The following is an 18150-nucleotide window of genomic DNA, read 5'->3' as shown; positions in this document are numbered from 1 at the left end:
CAGGAGCTTGGGCGCCCGGGGCTTTTTGGGTGGGGTTCTTTTTTGTATACACAGTGTGTGTGTGCGCGCGAGTGTGGAAGTGCAAAATGCTCAACGCATCCTTCCGTCTAGGCTGCCTCAGGTGCAGGCAGGAGGGAATACGGATCTCGTCGCGCCTGGTCCCGGGTTCTTTGTGACCAGTCTAGGACAGTGCGGGGTCTGCTCCCCAGCTCATACCCCAGGCCCGTGCCAAGGTTCCGAGCACCCGATGGCCCGCCAGCATCCAGCCGGACGCACGCCCTCGCCGCGCCCAGGAGCAGCAGCGCTATCAGCAGGCGCCCGGGACCCGGACCCCGGCCAGCGGCGGCCGGTGCGCAAACTTACAGAACCAGAGACGGAGAGCGCGGGCGCACCAGGGAGCCGCCGGAGCGCCGTCCCAGACCCTGCCTCTGCGCGCAGGAAGCCATCCTGTCGCTTTCGCCCAGAGCGCGTCCCCCGAGACGCCCCGTGCCGCAGCCACTTACCAGCACCACGGAGCCCCGTACGGCCTCCGACACGCTCTGTCGGAGCTCAGCCGCCGTACCCGGCTTGCTGAGCCGCTTGGTGAATTTGCGGACTTCTGCCATGGCCGCGGGTGCAGGTCTCGGCGGGCGTGCTCAGTGCCGGGGGCCGGGCCGGCCGCGAACGCTGCAGCTCTCTCTGTTTGCCCGCCGGCCGGCCGGCCACATCGCAGCGCGGCGCCCGCCGCCCCTCCCTCCCCCGGCTCCTCCCTCGTCCCCTCCTTCCCCCCCCGCACTCGCTCGCTCGCTCGCAGTCTTGCCCTACGGTGGCGGAGGCCGCTCCCTCCCCTAGAGAAATCAAGCCCTGCGCGCAACTAGCCCAAGGAGGAGGGCGTGTCTGCGAGAAAGGGTGTGTAGAGAGGGGAAGACGTGGGGGGGGGGGGTGGCGAGGTCACGAGGGAAGAGGGGGAAGTGGCAACAGCTCGGGCTCCGCCCGCAGCCGATGTTGCTAGTGCTGCCGCATCCGGGAGGGAAGGGAGGTCTGCTTTTTTCGCGTGTGTGGTGCTGGTATTGGGGGTGGGGGGTGGGGTAAGGTCGGAGGACAGCGGTGGAACCAAATGTTTTCAAGTGTGGAGCGTGCGCTACCCCAGTGCTCCTTTGCCACCTCAGAAGCTGTAGTGCCAGGCGAAGGGCAGGGGACTTTGGCATCCCCCACCCCACAAGCCCCTGGGGCCCTGGCGGCCAGGAGGTGGGAAACATCGTGGAGCGGCCGCCTATTGTGTGCTCCGCCCAGGAGGGACCGCGCCCCTGTGGAAGAAGAGAGCGGTTTTCTGGCTGGAGTGGCTAGCCTGGGTCCTCTCCCCGCCCACAGCGTTTCTCTTAGTCTGTCATCCTCCACTGAAACCACCCGAGGAGGGAGCAGGCTATGAGAAGTGGACACTTGCTGTGGCAGAACCCCCACCACCAGGGCCCGGAGAGCTGGTGTTGGAGCCTGACACTGTGGCAGGTTGTCTAGTTCAACAGTGACTACACACCTGGGGTGGGGTGGCACTGGGCAGGCCATTGCCTTCTTGCGTGCCCTGCCATCACCTCTCCATTTCCTACTCTTTTCTTATCTTCTTCACCTTCCAAGAATTGTTTTCCAAGAATCAAAGAACATTTTCTAACTAGATGTAAAACAAACGCGCTTAAGGCAGAAATCAGAATGGTAATCTTGACATACTAGTGACCCGATAAAACCTCCCCAAGTGCAAAGTGAAAGAGGTTACCCTGGCCATGGCAGTTTCTGTCTGGTTACTTCATTTGTCCAGAGTTTGAAGATGGCCCATATTTGGGGGAACCATGCAGCCCTTCTAAGACTTCTTACCACTACCAGAGGGCACTTTCCTGACATTCCCCAACTTCAAAGACCAAGCGGTCACACCTACATCAGGAAATTTTATTAATTAATTAATTAATTTATTTATTTAATGACAGAGACAGAGAGAGGGACAGGTAGGGACAGAGAGGAAGGGAGAGAGATGAGAAGCACCACTTCTTTGTTGTGGCTTCCTACCTGTTCATTGCTTTCTCATACGAGCCTTGACAGGGAAAGGAGACGGTGCTGGCCTACAGCAGACCCGGTGACCCCTTGCTCAAACCAGATGAGCCAGTGCTCAAGCTGGCGACCTGGGGGCTTTGAACCTGGGTCCTCCGCGTCCCAGTCCAACACTCTACCCACTGCGCCACCGCCTGGTCAGTCAGGAACTTTTATTATGGGAAAAGGGACATGGTTGATGGTTTCTCGGAAGCCAGCAAACGGCAAGTCTCAGCAGCAAGTCTACCTCAGTAGCCATCATATTAGTCTCAATAAAGCACCAATGGAGGGTCCTGCAGAGGCTGACAGCTGGAAGTTCTTTAAAAGGAGAGACGCCTTATATCATGAGTCTTTGCTCTGCAGACCGTGTGCTCCTGTGTGCGAGTGCGAGTGTGTGTGTTTGTGTGTGTGTGTGTGTAGTTTGTTAATTGTTGAATGTAGGTGGATCAATATGAATTCATACCCTCCATTCCTTGAATGCCGGGGTGGCCCACACTGTTGGTTACCTCCACAATAGTCATAACACTTTTTCCTTGCTAAGAGAGCCGAGCTATGCTTCAGATCTAGGACAGAGCCACAGGGCTTAGGGAGGCAGGCCCAGGTCCAAGGGATGAATTACCCCTGGTTTAAAAAAATCATGATCATCTCATTCTGTTTTAGATGGTCTTGACTCCTAGTTTATTTGTAACAGTGTAATAGAAAAAGAAAAGGTGGGTGGAGGGCTCTTAAGAAAGTTTTCCCACCTTGATAAGAAAAACAAGATGGTCAGGGAGACATCTGCTTCCTTTTTCTTCCTGAGAGGAGGATTTTCTTGTGATGCATCTACCCTTTTGCAACCACAAGGAAAGGCCAAGATCGTCGCAGAGAAGCCAGTCCGGAGCCCGGAGAGCACTGAACTGCTGAACCTGCCCTAGTATTGCCTCCTCAGTTCCTGTTTATGGGATACAAGTAAACCCTTTCAGTTGATGCAACTTCCATTTTTTTAAATTTTTATTTATTGATTTTAGAGAGAGAGAGGAAAGAGAGAGAAACATCGATTTGTTGTTCCACTTCTATGTGCATTCATCGGTTGTGCCCTGACTGGGGATCGAATCCGCAGCCTTGCTGCATTGGGGTGATGCTATAACCAACTGAGCTACCTGGCCAGGGCTTTGGTTTATGCAACTTTTAGTTGAATATTCTCTTACTTTCAGCCAAAACAAACTTTATTGTAGCCATTGAAAGTACACAGAATTGGCCTTAGCTGGATAGCTTGGTTGGTTAGAGCGTCATCCTGAAGAAACAAGAGTTGCTGGTTTGTCCCTGTCAGGACACATACAGTAACAGACTGATATTCTTTTCTCCCTCCCCCTTCCTCTTTCACTAAAATCAACAAATAAAATTTTTTTTAAAAAGAAAATACTCAGGATTGAACAAGACAGAAAAGTCCCTCTTCTGGTGAAACTTATATTCTATTATGAGAAATGTACATGTTGCCTGACCAGGCAGTGGCACAGTCGATAAAGCGTCGGACTGGGACGCTGAGGACCTAGGTTCAAAACCCCAAGGTCACCAGCCTGAGTGTGGGCTCACCAGCTTGAGCACGAGGTCGCTGACTTGAGCGTGGGATCATAGACATGACCCCATGTTCGCTGGCTTGAGCCGCAAGGTTGCTGGCTTGAAGCCCAAGGTCACTGGCTTGAACAAGGGGTCCCTCACTCTGTTGTAGCCCCCCTCCCCCCCGTCAACGCACATACGAGAAAGCAATCACTGAACAACTAAGGAGCTGCCATGAAGATTTGATGCTTCTCATCTCTCTCCCTTCCTTCCTGTCTGTCTGTCTCTATCTTTTCCTCTCTCTGACTCTCTCTCTGTCTCTGTCAAAAAAAAAAACAAAGAAAGAAAGAAATGTACATCTTAACTACAGAGAAAGAGAGACAGATAAATGCTATGTGGAGAATTAAGTTAAGGAGATATGATAGAGAGTAACGAGTTGAGGACCTAATTTAGAATAGGTGGTCAAAAAAGGCCTTTTTGAGGAGTTGAAAACTGAGCTGAGTCTTGGCGGGAAGGAAGCCAGCAGAGAGATCAGGAAGTACAGCACTCCAGGAAGAAGGAATGGCAGGTACAAAGGACTCGGGATGAGAGCAGACTTAGTGTGTTCAAAGCCAGAAAACAAGCCACTGTGGCTGGAGCTTTGAAGGAAGACGAGTAGTATGAAGGAGAGTTGGAGAAGTCAGCATTTTCTGCAGATCCTTGTGAGCCACGGGAAGCATATGTCACACTAATGGAGAGAATACATAATGAATTAAAGACACTGTCTATTCCTTTCAGGAAGAAAAATGAAAGTCTAGTAGAGGATGTATTTCTGAATCAAGGTAGTGTGTGATAAGGACCATAGTTGAAGTAAAGAGGCGGTGAGATCACACTGGTTAGGGTCTGTGGAAGGCTTCCTCAAGGGAGGGAGTGTTTGAGTTAGACTTTGAGGACGAGTAGGATTTAGACACAACTATGTACACATAGTAAAGAGAAATTGTAGGGGCAATTGTACAGCTTCCAACAGGGCATTTTATTGGGTGACATCTTTTCCACATTTGTTAAATATCTGATCTTATCACAAATTTACCTGTCACATTAACGCTATCCCAGTTGAACCGAGATGCAAGTGTTAGAAATGCCATTGAGCTCTTTGACCTAGAATTTGTGTGTGTGTGTGTGCATGTGTGTGAGTGAGAGAGAGAAATAGAGAAAGAGAGACAGAGATGGAGGGAAGGAGGGGAGGGAGGGAGGGGGGAGAGAGGGAGGGAGATAAACACCATCAACTTGAAGTTGCATCATTTTTTAAGAGCATCAGGCAAGGTTGCTGGCTTGAAGCCCAAGGTCACTGGCTTAAGCAAGGGGTCACTCACTCTGCTGTAGCCTCCCAGTCAAGGCACATATGAGAAAGCAATTAATGAACAACTAAGGTGCCACAACGAAGAATTGATGCTTCTCATCTCTCTCCCTTCCTGTCTGTCTGTCCTTATCTGTCCCTCTCTCTGTCTCTCTCTCAGTGTTTCTAACCAAAAAGAGAGAGAGAGCGAGAGCCAAGGAGAGAGAGACAGAGAGACAGGAACATTGAGCTGTTCCTATATGTGCCCTGACTGAGGATCAAACCGGTAACCTTTCTACTTTGGGACAACACTCTAATCAACTAAGTTAACCATCCAGGGCTTAATTTATTTACTGATTGATTGATTTTTAGAGATACAGAGAGAGAATCGGAGAAAGAGAGGAGGGGGAAGAGAAGCATTAATTCGTTGTTCCACTCAGTCTTGCATTCACTGGTCATTTCCCACGTGTGCCCTGACCAGAGATCGAACCCGCAACCTTGTCGTTTCAGGACAACACTAATCAGCTGAGCTAACCATACAGGGTTAATAGTTGCCTCACTTTAGTAGTTCATTGAATGCTTCTCACACCTGCCTTGATGAGGGTGAGGTGGGGGGGGGAGCTCAAGCTGAGCCAGTGACCCTTGCTCAAGCCAGTGCCCTTGGGCTCAAGCCAGCAATGATGGGATCATTTTGATGATCCCACACTCAAGCCGGTGATCTCAGGATTTAGAACCTGGGACCTCAGCATCCCAGGTCCATGCTCTATCCACTGCACCACCCCAGTCTGGCATTGACCTAGATCCACCACTTTAAATCAATACCAAGTAAAAGTTCTCACATATGAACTAAGATGCCCACAAAATATGCTCATTGTGCCAGACTAGTGGTGGCGCACTGGATAGTGTCAACAAGAAACGCTGAGTTCACCAGTTCAAAACTTGAGGTCTCAGGCTTGAGCATGGGGTTAGCAGTCTGATCCCTGGTCCAGGCACATAGAAGAAACAATCAATGCACAACTAAATAGAGCAACGAATTGATGCTTCTCTCTTTTTCTCTCTTTCTTCCTCCTCCTCCTCCTCTTCTCCTCCTCCTCCTCCTCCTCCTCCTCCTCCTCCTCCTCCTCCTTCTTCTCTCTATCTCTCCCTCTCTCAAAAAAAAGTTTGTCTTTTCCTGACTGGTGGTGGCCCAGTGGATACAGCATTGACCTGGAACGCTGAGGTCGCTGGTTTGAAGCCCCAGGCACATATGAGTCGATGCTTCCTGCTGCTCCCCCCTCCCTTTCTTTGTCTCTCTCTTCTCTCTAAAAATGAATAAATAATTTTTAAAAATTTATCTTCAAAAATATGCTCCTTGTATCAATGTAATAGCAAAGTGTTAGAAACACCTTAAATGGGCCCTGGCCAGCTGGCTCAGAGGTAGAGGATCTGCCCGGTGTGTGGAAGTCCCAGGTTTGATTCCCAGCCAGGGCACATAGGAGAAGCACCCATCTGCTTCTCCACCCCTCCCCCTCTCCTTTCTCTCTGTCTCTCTCTTCCCCTCCCACAGCCAAGTATCCATTGGAGCAAAAGTTGGCCTGGGTGATGAAGATGGCTCCATGGCCTTCGCCTCAGGTGCTAGAATGGCTCCAGTTGCAATGCAGCAGCGGCCCCAGATGGGCAGAGAATCGCCCCCTTGTGGGCTTGCCAGGTGGATCCTCCCACATGTGGGAGTCTGTTTCTCTGCCTCCCCGCTTCTCACTTCAGAAAAATACACACAAAAAAGCAACAACAACAAAAAAACAAGACACCTTAAATGCTCATCCATAATGGACTGTTTTATACTTAATCCCTAGACCAGTGCCTGGTACATAGTGGGTGTTCAAAAAATACTTGTGTAGTGAATGAACAAATAAATAAACATACCTAATTCATTTATTCTAAGGAATTCTCTATAGCTATTTAAAAACTGAGGTATATAGGTATGTACTTACATGGGAACAGCTCCAGTAGAAACATAATGTGAGCCACATATGTAATTATAAATTTACTAGTTGCCATGTAAAAATTCTGTAAAAAAACAATGAAATTAAGTTTATTAGCATATTTTCTTTCACCCAATAGATCAAAACTACTATTATTTCAATATGAAATTAATATAAAATTATTAATGCAAATTTTAAAAAACTTTTTTCTATAGTAAGTCTTTGAAATCTGGAGTATATTTCACCCTTCCATTTACTCAATGCTAAATTTTCATCAGAAATTTATGATTTGTATTTAGTTTTCATTATATTAGTTATAAGAGTAGAATCAGATATATAACTATTTAAAAGTTTGCCAATAACTATATCATATGCCAGTTTTTATACTTAATTATAAATTAATTTTTTAAAGATTTTCTTTATTCATTTTAGAGAGGAGAGAGAGACAGAGAAGAGGGGGAGGAGCAGGAAGCATCAACTCCCATATGTGCCCTGACCAGACAAGCCCAAGGTTTCAAACCAACAACCTCAGCAATCCAGGTCGACGCTTTATCCACTGCGCCACCACATGTCAGGCCAATATAAATTAATTAAAATTACAATTTCAGTTTCTCAGCTGCATAAACCACATTTTATTTCACGTCCTCAATAGCAGTACATGGCTAGTGGCAATCAGACATGGCAGGCCCAGAATATAATTCCCAGCACCTAAGGGTCACTCAGTGATTAATTAGAATATACAAATTCATCGTGTGAGGCTTTTCTGAAGAGTATAATTTGTGGGTTACTTGGATAAGATAAGCTTATAACAAACAAACTATAAATGTGGACAGCTGTATAATCTCCAAGCACATTAATATCTATTATTTCTTTCAATCCTCAGAACATTCTTGAGAGGTAGGTAAAGCCAAGACTATTTTTCCCACCTTACAGGTAAAGAAATTGAGAAATATAAGTCACATTATAGTTGGCAGTGCCAGAAAAAGAAGCCAGGTTTTCTAGTTCTCTTTCCAATACACCATTTAGCGTCAGGTAATGTGAATGGCCCTGAGAAAAACTCCATCTAGACCCACCACCCATTAATTTATAGTAATGGTGTTAGGTGGGATCCAATACATGAGTATTTCTTTTTTTTTTTTTTTTTTTTTTTTTTTTTTTTTTTTTTTTTTTTTTTTTTTTTTTTTACAGAGGAGAAGGAGAGACAGAGAGAGAGAAGGGGGGAGGAGCTGGAAGCATCAACTCCCATATGTGCCTTGACCAGGCAAGCCCAGGGTTTCGAACCGGTGACCTCAGCATTTCCAGGTCGACACTTTATCCACTGCGCCACCACAGGTCAGGCCAATACATGAGTATTTCAAAAAGTTAAAAATCCTATTGCAATTACAAGATATCTTAAACAATATAAACCTTACTGAATATACATTAATACACCTTATTGCTCCATTTTGAATATTAAGAATTTTCTTATTTCCCAGAGAAAGCTGCAAACTTCACCCTCTTTTCTAACCTTTTTAAAATTCACCTCCTTACCTGACCTGTGGTGGTGCAGTGGATAAAGCGTCAACCTGGAAACACTGAGGTTGCCGGTTCGAAACCCTGCACTTGTCTGGTCAAGGCACATATGGGAGTTGATGCTTTCTGCTCCTTCCCCCTTTCTCTCTCTCTCTCTCTCTCTCTCTCTCTCTCTCACTCTCTCTCCTCTCTAAACTGAATAAATTAAAAAAAAATTTTTTTAAAAGCCTGACCTGTGGTGGCGCAGTGGATAAAGCGTCAACCTAGAAATGCTGAGGTCACCGGTTCGAAACCCTGGGCTTGCCTGGTCAAGGAACATATGGGAGTTGATGCTTCCAGCTCCTCCTCCCTTCTCTCTCTCTGTCTCTCTCTCCTCTCTCTCTACTCTCTAAAAATGAATAAATAAAATAAAATTTAAAAAAATAAATAAAATTCACCTCCTTCCAAGAGTATAATAAAAATGCTGTACTTAAGAAGTGTTTGTGGCCTGATGTGTGGTGGTGCAGTGGATGGTGCATTGGACTGGAATGCTGAGATTGCCAGTTAGAAGCCCTTGCCCGGTCAAGGCACATAAGAGAAGCAGCTATGAGTTGATGTTTCCTGCTCCTTTCCCTCCCCTCCCCTCCCCTCCCCTCCCCTCCCCTCCCCTCTCCTCCCCTCCCCTCTCCTCTCTTCTCTTCTCCTCCTCTCTCCTCCCCTCTCCTCCCTTCCCTTCCCCTCCCCTTCCCTCCCCTCCCTAAAATCAATAAATAAAATCTTAAAAAAAAAGAAGTGGCCTGACCAGGCGGTGGCACAGTGAATAGAGCGTCCGACTGGATGCAGAGGACCCAGGTTCGAGACCCCGAGGTCACCAGCTTGAGTGTGGGCTCATCTGGTTTGAGCAAAGCTCACCAGCTTGGACCCAAGGTCACTGGCTCGAGCAAGGGGTTACTCGGTCTGCTGAAGGCCCACAGTCAAGGCACATATGAGAAAGCAATCAATGAACAACTAAAGTGTCACAACAAAAAGCTGATGATTGATGCTTCTCATCTCTCTCCATTTCTGTCTGTCTGTCCCTATCCCTCTCTATGACTCTTTCTCTGTCCCTGTTAAAAAAAAAAAAAAAAAAAAAAAAAAAAAAAAAAAAAAGCATTTCTGGCTTGACCAGGCGGTAGCGCAATGGATAGAACATCGACCTGGGATGCTGAGGACCCAGGTTTGAAGCCCTGGAGTCTCTGGTTTGAGTGTGGGCTCACCAGCCTGAGCACAGGCCCACCAGCTTGAGTGAAGGGTCACTGGCTTGAGCGTGGGATCATCAACATGATCCTAGGGTTGCTGGCTTGAAGCCCAAGGTCGCTGGCTTGAGCCCAAGGTCTCTGGCTTGAGCCCAAGGTCTCTGGCTTGAGCAAGGGGTCACTGGCTTACCTGGAACCCCGCCCCCGGGTCAAGGCACATTTGGGAAGCAATTAATGAACAACTAAAGTGCCACAACTACGAGTTGATGCTTCTCTCTCCCTTCTTGTCTGTCATCTCTGCCTCTGTCTCTCCCTCTAAAATAAAAGTTAACCCAAAAATGGATCAATGACCTAATTATAAAAGCTAAAATTGTAAAATTTTTGGAATAGAACAAAAGGAATATCTTTATGACCTCAGATTTAGCAATGGAGTCTTAGATTTGACACCATGAGTGCCATCCCCCCAAAAATATATAAATAAGGCTTCACCAAAATTCTGAAAACTTTTGTACATCAAAGTCAATCATCAAGAGACAACCCACAGTGGATCTTGCGTGGCACGCATGCTGGAGTCTGTCTCTGCCTCCCCTCCTCTCACTGAATAAAAAAACAGACAACCCACGGAATGGGGAACATATATGTAAATTACATATCCAATAAGAGTTTAGTATCCAGGATATATAAAGAACCCTTATAAGTCAACAAAAAAATACAAAGAACCTTTTCATTTAAAAAAATGAAAGGACCTGAATAGACATTTCTCCAAAGACATACAAATGGCTAACTAGCACATGCAAAGGTGTTCAACACTATTGGTCATTAAAAATGTGCAAAGCAAAACCACAATGAGATACTACTTCCCACCCACTAGGCTGGCTACAATCAAATGAAGAGAGAGAGAGATTGAGAATAACAAGTGTTGGCCAGAATGTGCAGAAATTGGAATCTTCATACAGTGCTGATGGGAATGTAAAACAGTGCAGCTGCTACGGAAAAAATAATTTTGGCGGGTCCTCAAAAAGTTAAACGTAAAAAATTAAACATAGAATTATCATACGATCAAGTAATTCCAATCCTAGGCATATATCCAAGAGAAGTAAAAGCATATGTCCGTACAGACACTTGTACATGGATGTTTATAGCAGCATTATTCATATTAGCTGAAAGGTGAAAACAACCCAAATGTCCATCAGTAGATGAATAGATAAATTGTGGAATAGCCATGTAATGAAATATTTTCAGCCATAAAATGGAGTGAATTACTGATACATGATACAACTTGGATGAATCTTGAAAACATTTATGCTAAGTGAAAGTATCCAGACACAAAAGGTTACATATTATATGGTTCTTTTAATGTGACGTATCCAGAAAAGTCAAATCTCTAGAGACAGAAAGCAGATTAGTGGTTGCCAGGGGCTGGCGAAGGGGGAAATGGGGAGTGATTACTCAGTGGGTATAGGCTGTTCTTCTAGAATGATGAAAAAGCTTTGAAAATAAAGAGAGGTAGTGTTTGTAAAGCATTTTGAAGCAACTAAATTGTACATTTTATAAAAACTATTGACTGATTGTTAGAGAGAGAGGAAGGGGGAGAGGGAGAGAGAGAGAGAGAGAGAAACATTAATTTGTTGTTCCATTTTTGCACTCATTGGGTGATTCTCATAAGTGCCTTGACCAGGGATCAAACCCGCAGCCTTGTATATCTAGATGACACTCTAATCAACTGAGCTACCTGGCCAGTGATTAAATAGTACATTTAAAAATGGTTTGTCTGACCAGGTGGTGGTGCAGTGGATAGAGCGTCAGACTGGGATGCGGAAGGACCCAGGTTCGAGACCCCGGGGTCACCAGCTTGAGTGCGGGCTCATCTGGTTTGAGCAAAAAAAGCCCACCAGCTTAGACCCAAGGTCGCTGGCTCCAGTAAGGGGTTACTCGGTCTGCTGAAGGCCCGCGGTCAAGGCACATATGAGAAAACAATCAATGAACTAAGAAGTCGCAATGCACAATGAAAAACTAATGATTGATGCTTCTCATCTCTCTCTGTACCTGTCTGTCTGTCCCTGTCTATCTCTGCCTCTGTAAAAAATAAATAAATAAATAAATAAATAAATAAATAAATAAATAAAAATGGTTAACTGTAGGTCCTGGTCGGGTAGCTCAGTTGCTTGGGGCATCGTCCAGCTGCACCAGGGTTGTGGGTTCCATCCCCAGCCAGGGCACAAACGGGAGTTAACCAATGAATGCGTGGAGAGGCAGAGCAACAGGTCAATCTCTCCATCTCTCTCTTCCTTCCTTTTCTCTCTCTAAAAAATCAATCAATAAAAAATGATTAACTATAGAATATTATTCAACCTTTAAAAATAAGAAAATCCTGACATATGCTACAACATGGATGTAGGACATTATGCTGAATTAAATAAGCCAGTCACAAAAAGAAAACTATATGATTCGACTTATATATCTAGAGCTGTCAAAATTATGGGAACAAAAAATCGAAAGGTTTTTGTCAGGGTCTGGGGGAAATAGGAAATGAGGAGCTGTTCTATGACTATAGAATTTCAGTTTTGCTAGATGAAAAAGTTCTAGAAATGTTATACAACAACGTGAATATAGTTAACTCTACTGAACAGTACACTTAAAAATAGTAATTCAACGGGTGCCTGACTGGTGGTGGCACAGTGGGTAGAGTGCCAACCTGGGACGCTGAGGACCCAGGTTTGAAACCCTGATGTCACCAGCTTGAGTGTGATATCTCTGGCTTGAGCACAAGCGTGGGGTCATCAACATGATACCAAGGTGTCCGGTTTGAGCAAGTGGTCACTGGCTCAGCTTGAGCTCCCCCCCAACCCCGTCAAGGCACATATGAAAAGCCATCAATAAACAACTGAAGTAAAGCAACTTGGAGTTGATGCCTCTCATCTTTCTTCCTTCCTATCTTTCTGTCTCAGTCTCTGACTCTCAGAAAAAAAAATTGTTCAGAAGGTAAATTTTATATTATGTGGTTTTTTTACAGTTAATTTTTAAATTTTTAAGAGAGAGACAGACAGACAAACAGAAACATCAATTTGTTGTTTCACTTATTTATACTTTCAATGATCGATTCTTGTATGTGCCCTGACCAGGGGTTGAACCTGGAACTTTGGCATATTGGGATAGTGCTCTTAACCAACTGAGTTACCTGGCCAAGACCCAGAACTAATTTTTTTTTTTTAATTTAAAAATGGTTAACTGGGACTGAGTTACTTGGCCAAGGCCCACAATTATTATTTTTCTAATTTAAAAATGGTTAACTGGGACTTGATTGGGTAGGTCAGTTGGTTAGAGCATCACCCTGATACGCCAAGGTTGCGGGTTCGATCCCGGGCAGGGCACATACAAGAATCGATCACTGAATGCATAAATAAGTGGAACAACAAATCAATGTTCCTGTCTGTCTCTCCCTTTAAAATCAATAAATAAACCTAGTTACCTGTATATTATAGAGTTTTAGCCAAATAAAAAAATACTACAGGCCCTGGCCGGTTGGCTCAGCGGTAGAGCATCAGCCTGGCATGCAGAGGACCCGGGTTCGATTCCCGGCCAGGGCACATAGGAGAAGCGCCCATTTGCTTCTCCACCCCCCCTCCTTCCTCTCTGTCTCTCTCTTCCCCTCCCGCAGCCAAGGCTCCATTGGAGCAAAGATGGCCCGGGCGCTGGGGATGGCTCCTTGGCCTCTGCCCCAGGCACTAGAGTGGCTCTGGTCATGGCAGAGCGACGCCCCGGAGGGGCAGAGCATCGCCCCCTGGTGGGCAGAGCGTCGCCCCTGCTGGGCATGCTGGGTGGATCCCGGTCGGAAGCATGCGGGAGTCTGACTGTCTCTCCCTGTTTCCAGCTTCAGAAAAAATACAAAACAAAAAAAATACTACAGCAAAAAATAAATAAAATAAAATAGACTTGGGGATGGTAGCTGAAACAAGATTAGCAAAAAGCCCAAAACTGTTGAAGCTGGGCAATGGGTCCATGAGGATTTTATTATATTATCCATTCTGCTTTTGTGTGTAATGTACAGTATATACAATTTTCCATAATAAAAAATAAAAGAATAAAGAGAAGTTGTGCTTGTAAAATTATAGTAATATAATATATATATATATACTGTCTTTTTTTCAAAAGTGTTTTTACTTTATTTTTTAAAAGTTTTACTTATTTTTTTTACAGAGAGAGGATGGAAGAAAGTCAGAGAGACAGTCAGACAGACAGAAACATCAATTTTTTCCTGTTTGTTCCCTGACTGGGGATCAAATTGGCAACCTTTGCGTATCGGGATGACACTCTGACTGAGCTATTCAGCCAGGGCAAATGTCCTTACTTCAAAAATCTGAAAATCATGCCCTGATAGACTGCTTTTCTGTACTTGTTTCGCGTGGTGGGGGGAGCAGCTGCCATGGAAGCCAGAGAGTCTTGGGAATGATGATGTCAAAGGGGACACATTCATATAGTTGTTATTATCATTTGATAATCTGCCTTTTAACATAATGCGCCATGCTCAACAATTACTGAAAGTCCATAAAAGATTTCCAGGAGAATTAAAACACGATAAAGAATGAATGGATATGCGATATTTATCAATTAAACATCACTGAAATATATTGTCCCTCCAGTGAGCACAGTTTCTGTGACACTCAGAATTACTCATTGAACACATGCATCACCATTAGGGCTGCCACACGAAGCTATTCTGGAGAATGCCAATCCCATTCTAGATTGTGCAAATGGCAGCCCCCCTGGAGATGTGTGGGGACAGTCTGTTCAGCCATCTGCAAGTGGCCTTGTGCTATATAAACTCATTCCCCTCACTTTCTGTGTATATTTTGGTTGAAAGAAAAGTTATAAATGAACAAACAAAATAAACAAAAAACAGAGTCTTATGAGGCTCAAACTGAGTCTGAATTTAACAAAGACACAGTTAAAACAATTACCAGTGAACATAAACAATTAGAGCTCTTGCCCTGGCCGGACAGCTCAGTTGGTTGGAGCATCGTCCTGAAGAACAGAGGCTGCCGGTTTGATCCCCGGGCAGGGCACATACAGGAACAGATCAATGTTCCTGTCTCTCTTTCTCCTTTCCTCTCTCTAAAAAAAATCAATAAAATAACTATTAAAAAACAACAACAACAACAAAAAAAAAACCCCAAAAAAACCAGAGCCCTTGTCAGTCTTGACCTGTGGTGGCACAGTGGATAAAGCGTCGACCAGGAACACTGAGGTCACCAGTTTGAAAGCCTGGGCTTGCCTGGTCAAGGCACATATGGGAATTGATGCTTCCTGTTTCCCCCTTCTCTCTCTCTCTCTTTCTCTCTCTTCTCTCTAAAATGAATAAATAAAATTTTTTTTTCAGAGACTTTAACTTTATTGAGAACTATTTTCGTGGCAGATACTATCTTATATTTTTTCTCTTTTTTAATTGATTTTAATTTATTGTGTTAACATGGATTCAAGCCTCCCACGGAATACAACCCCCTCCCCCCATGTCCCTATCTATACCCCCTTTGCCACCCTCCCCCCAACTCCTGCCTTCCTTCCCTCTGGAACCTGCCAGCCTGCTATTTGTAACTCTTTCTTATGTATATATAATTTCACTAATGCCTTCACCTTCTCTGATCCCATCCCCTCATGCCCCTTCCCTCTGACAGCTTTTCCTCTGCTCCCTGTGACCCCACCTCTGCCCCTATTTTGTTCCTCAGTTCATTTTGTTCCTTAGATTCCACATATAAATGAGATCATATGATATTTGTCTTTCTCTGCCTGGCTTATTTCACTTAGCATAATAGTCTCCAGGTCCATCCATGCCATCCATCACAAAAGGTAAGAATGCCTTCTTTTTCATAGCCGCATAGTATTCCATTGTATATATGTACCACCACTTTTTTGTGTGTGTGTATTTTTCTGAAGCTGGAAACAGGGAGAGACAGTCAGACAGACTCCCACATGCGCCCGACCGGGATCCACCCAGCACGCCCACCAGGGGGCGACGCTCTGCCCACCAGGGGGCGATGCTCTGCCCCTCAGGGCGTCACTCTGTTGCAACCAGAGCCACCCCAGCGCCTGGGGCAGAGGCCAAGGAGCCATCCCCAGCGCCCGGGCCATCTTTGCTCCAATGGAGCCTTGGCTGCGGGAGGGGAAGAGAGAGAAGAGAGGAAGGAGAGGGGGAGGGGTGGAGAAGCAGATGGGCGCTTCTCCTGTGTGCCCTGGCCGGGAATCGAACCCAGGACTTCTGCACGCCAGGCCGACGCTCTACCACTGAGCCAACCGGCCAGGGCCCCACCACTTTTTTTTATTAACTTATTGTGTTTACATAGATTCAAGTGTCCCATTGAATATATCTCCCTCTCCCCCCACCCCCGTGATACCCCCTTTATCCCCTCCCCCCAACGCCCTCCACTTTCCCTCCAGGATTTGCTGTCCACCTCTCTTTGCCTCTGTGTTATGTATACATAATTTCACTAATCCCTTTCCCCTCTCTAACCCTATCCTCTGATCCCTTTGAATCCGCCTCTACCTCTATTCCATTCCTTAGTTCACACTATTAATTAGATTCCTCATATGAGTGGGGTCATATGATATCTTTCTTTCTCTGCCTGGCTTATTTCATTTAACATAATAGTCTCTAGGTCCATCCATGCCATCACAAGAGGTAAGATTGCCTTCTTTTTCATGGCCATGTAGTATTCCATTGTATATATGTACCACTGCTATTTAATCTACTTGTCCACTGACGGGCACTTGGGCTGTTTCCAGATCTTGCTCATTGTATACAATGCTGCAATAAACATGGGGGTGCATAACTTCTTTTGAATCAGTGATTTGGTATTCCTAGGATATATTCTTAACAGTGGGATAGCTGGGTCAACAGGCAGTTCCATTTTTATTTATTTATTTTTATTTATTTATTTTTGTGGCAGAGACAGAGAGAGAGTCAGAGAGGGGGACAGATAGGGACAGACAGACAGGAAGGGAGGGAGATGAGAAACATCAGTTCTTCGTTGCGGGTCCTTAGTTGTTCATTGATTGATTTCTCATATGTGCCTTGACTAGGGGCTATGTGGTTTGACAGGGGGGCTACAGCAGACCGAGTGACCCCATGCTCAAGCCAGCGACCTTGGGCTCAAGCTGATGAGCCTTCCTCAAACCAGATGAACCCATGCTCAAGCTGGTGACCTCAGGGTCTCGAACCTGGGTCCTCCACATCCCAGTCTGATGCTCTATCCACTGCACCACCACCTGGTCAGGCCCATTTTTAATTTTTTGAGGAAACACCATACAGTTTTCCACAGTGGCTGCACCAGTCTGCGTTCCCACCAGCAGTGCAGGAGGGTTCCCCTTTCTCCACACCCTAGCCAGAACTTATTGTGTGTTGATTTGTTAATGAACGCCATTCTGACAGGTGTGAGGTGGTATCTCATTGTGGTTTTACTTTGCATTTCTCTGATGATTAGTGATGTTGAACATTTTTTCATATGCTTATTGGCCATCTGTATGTCCTCTTTGGAGAAGTGTCTGTTCAGTTCTTTTGCCCATTTTTTTTTTATTTATTCATTTTAGAGAGGAGAGGGAGAGAGAGAGAGGAGAGACAGAGAGAGAGAAGGGGAGAGGAGCAGGAAGCATCAACTCCCATATGTGCCTTGACCAGGCAAGCCCAGGGTTTCAAACCAGCGACCTCAGCATTTCCAGGTCGATGCTTTATCCACTGAGCCACCACAGGTCAGGTTCATTTTTTAATTGTATTGTTTACCTTCCTGGTGTTAAGTTTTAGAAGTTCTTTATCAATTTTGGTTATTTATCCCTTATCAGACATATTGGCAAATATATTCTCTCATTGTGTGGGTTGTCTTTTTATTTTGTTAATGGTGCCTTTGCTGTGCAAAAGCTTTTTAGTTTCATATAGTCCCATTTGTTCATCCTGTTCTTTATTTCACTTGTCGGTGGAGAAAAGTCAGTAAATATATTGCTACAAGAGATGTCGGAGAGTTTACTTGCCTGTGTTTTCTTCCAAGATGTTTATAGTTTCATGACTTACATTTAAGTCTTTTATCCATTTTGAGTTTGTTTTTGTAAATGGTGTAAGGTGGTTGTCTAGTTTCATTTTTTTTGCATGTACCTGTCCAATTTTCCCAACACCATTTATTAAAGAGACTGTCTTCACACCGTTGTATGCTCTTGCCTCCTTTGTCAAATATCAATTGACCATAAAGGTGTGGGTTTATTTCTAGGTTCTCTGTTCTGTTCCATTGATCTATATGTCTGTTCTTATGCCAGTACCAAGCTGTTTTTAGTACAATGAACTTGTAGTATAACTTAATATCAGGAAGTGTGAGGCCTCCCACTTTATTCTTCATTTTCAAGATTGCTGAGGTTTTTCGTGTTCCTTCTTGGTTCCATATAAATTTTTGGAATATTTTTTCTATGTCTTTGAAGTATGCCATTGGTATTTTAATAGGAATTGCATTGAATTTATAGATTGCTTTGGGTAATATAGACATTTTAATGATGTTTATTCTTCCTATCCATGAACATGGTA

At 44.9% G+C, this 18150-nt stretch overlaps 2 protein-coding genes across 3 annotated transcripts in view; one reads left to right on the top strand and one right to left on the bottom strand.

Moving 5' to 3' along the window:
* Window positions 1–748, bottom strand: part of DOCK11 (dedicator of cytokinesis 11) — a 235505-nt gene extending 234757 nt beyond the window's left edge. For both annotated transcript variants that reach the window (XM_066357342.1, XM_066357343.1), the window contains exon 1: window positions 504–748. In XM_066357342.1, the coding sequence (XP_066213439.1) occupies window positions 504–605 (102 nt within the window). In that variant the 5' untranslated portion in view covers window positions 606–748. The remainder of the gene's footprint in view (window positions 1–503) is intronic.
* An 88-nt stretch (window positions 749–836) lies between these two features.
* LOC136386452 (bridge-like lipid transfer protein family member 1) overlaps window positions 837–18150 on the top strand; it is a 59751-nt gene continuing 42437 nt past the window's right edge. The window contains exon 1 of the mRNA XM_066357864.1: window positions 837–888. The gene's annotated coding sequence lies outside the window, so the exon portion shown is untranslated. The remainder of the gene's footprint in view (window positions 889–18150) is intronic.

Source organism: Saccopteryx leptura, chromosome X (genome assembly GCF_036850995.1).
Source record: "Saccopteryx leptura isolate mSacLep1 chromosome X, mSacLep1_pri_phased_curated, whole genome shotgun sequence".
NCBI classification, from domain to species: Eukaryota; Metazoa; Chordata; class Mammalia; order Chiroptera; family Emballonuridae; genus Saccopteryx; species Saccopteryx leptura.
Note: the sequence above shows the minus strand (reverse complement) of the source record. Positions and strands in the feature narration are given on the sequence as shown.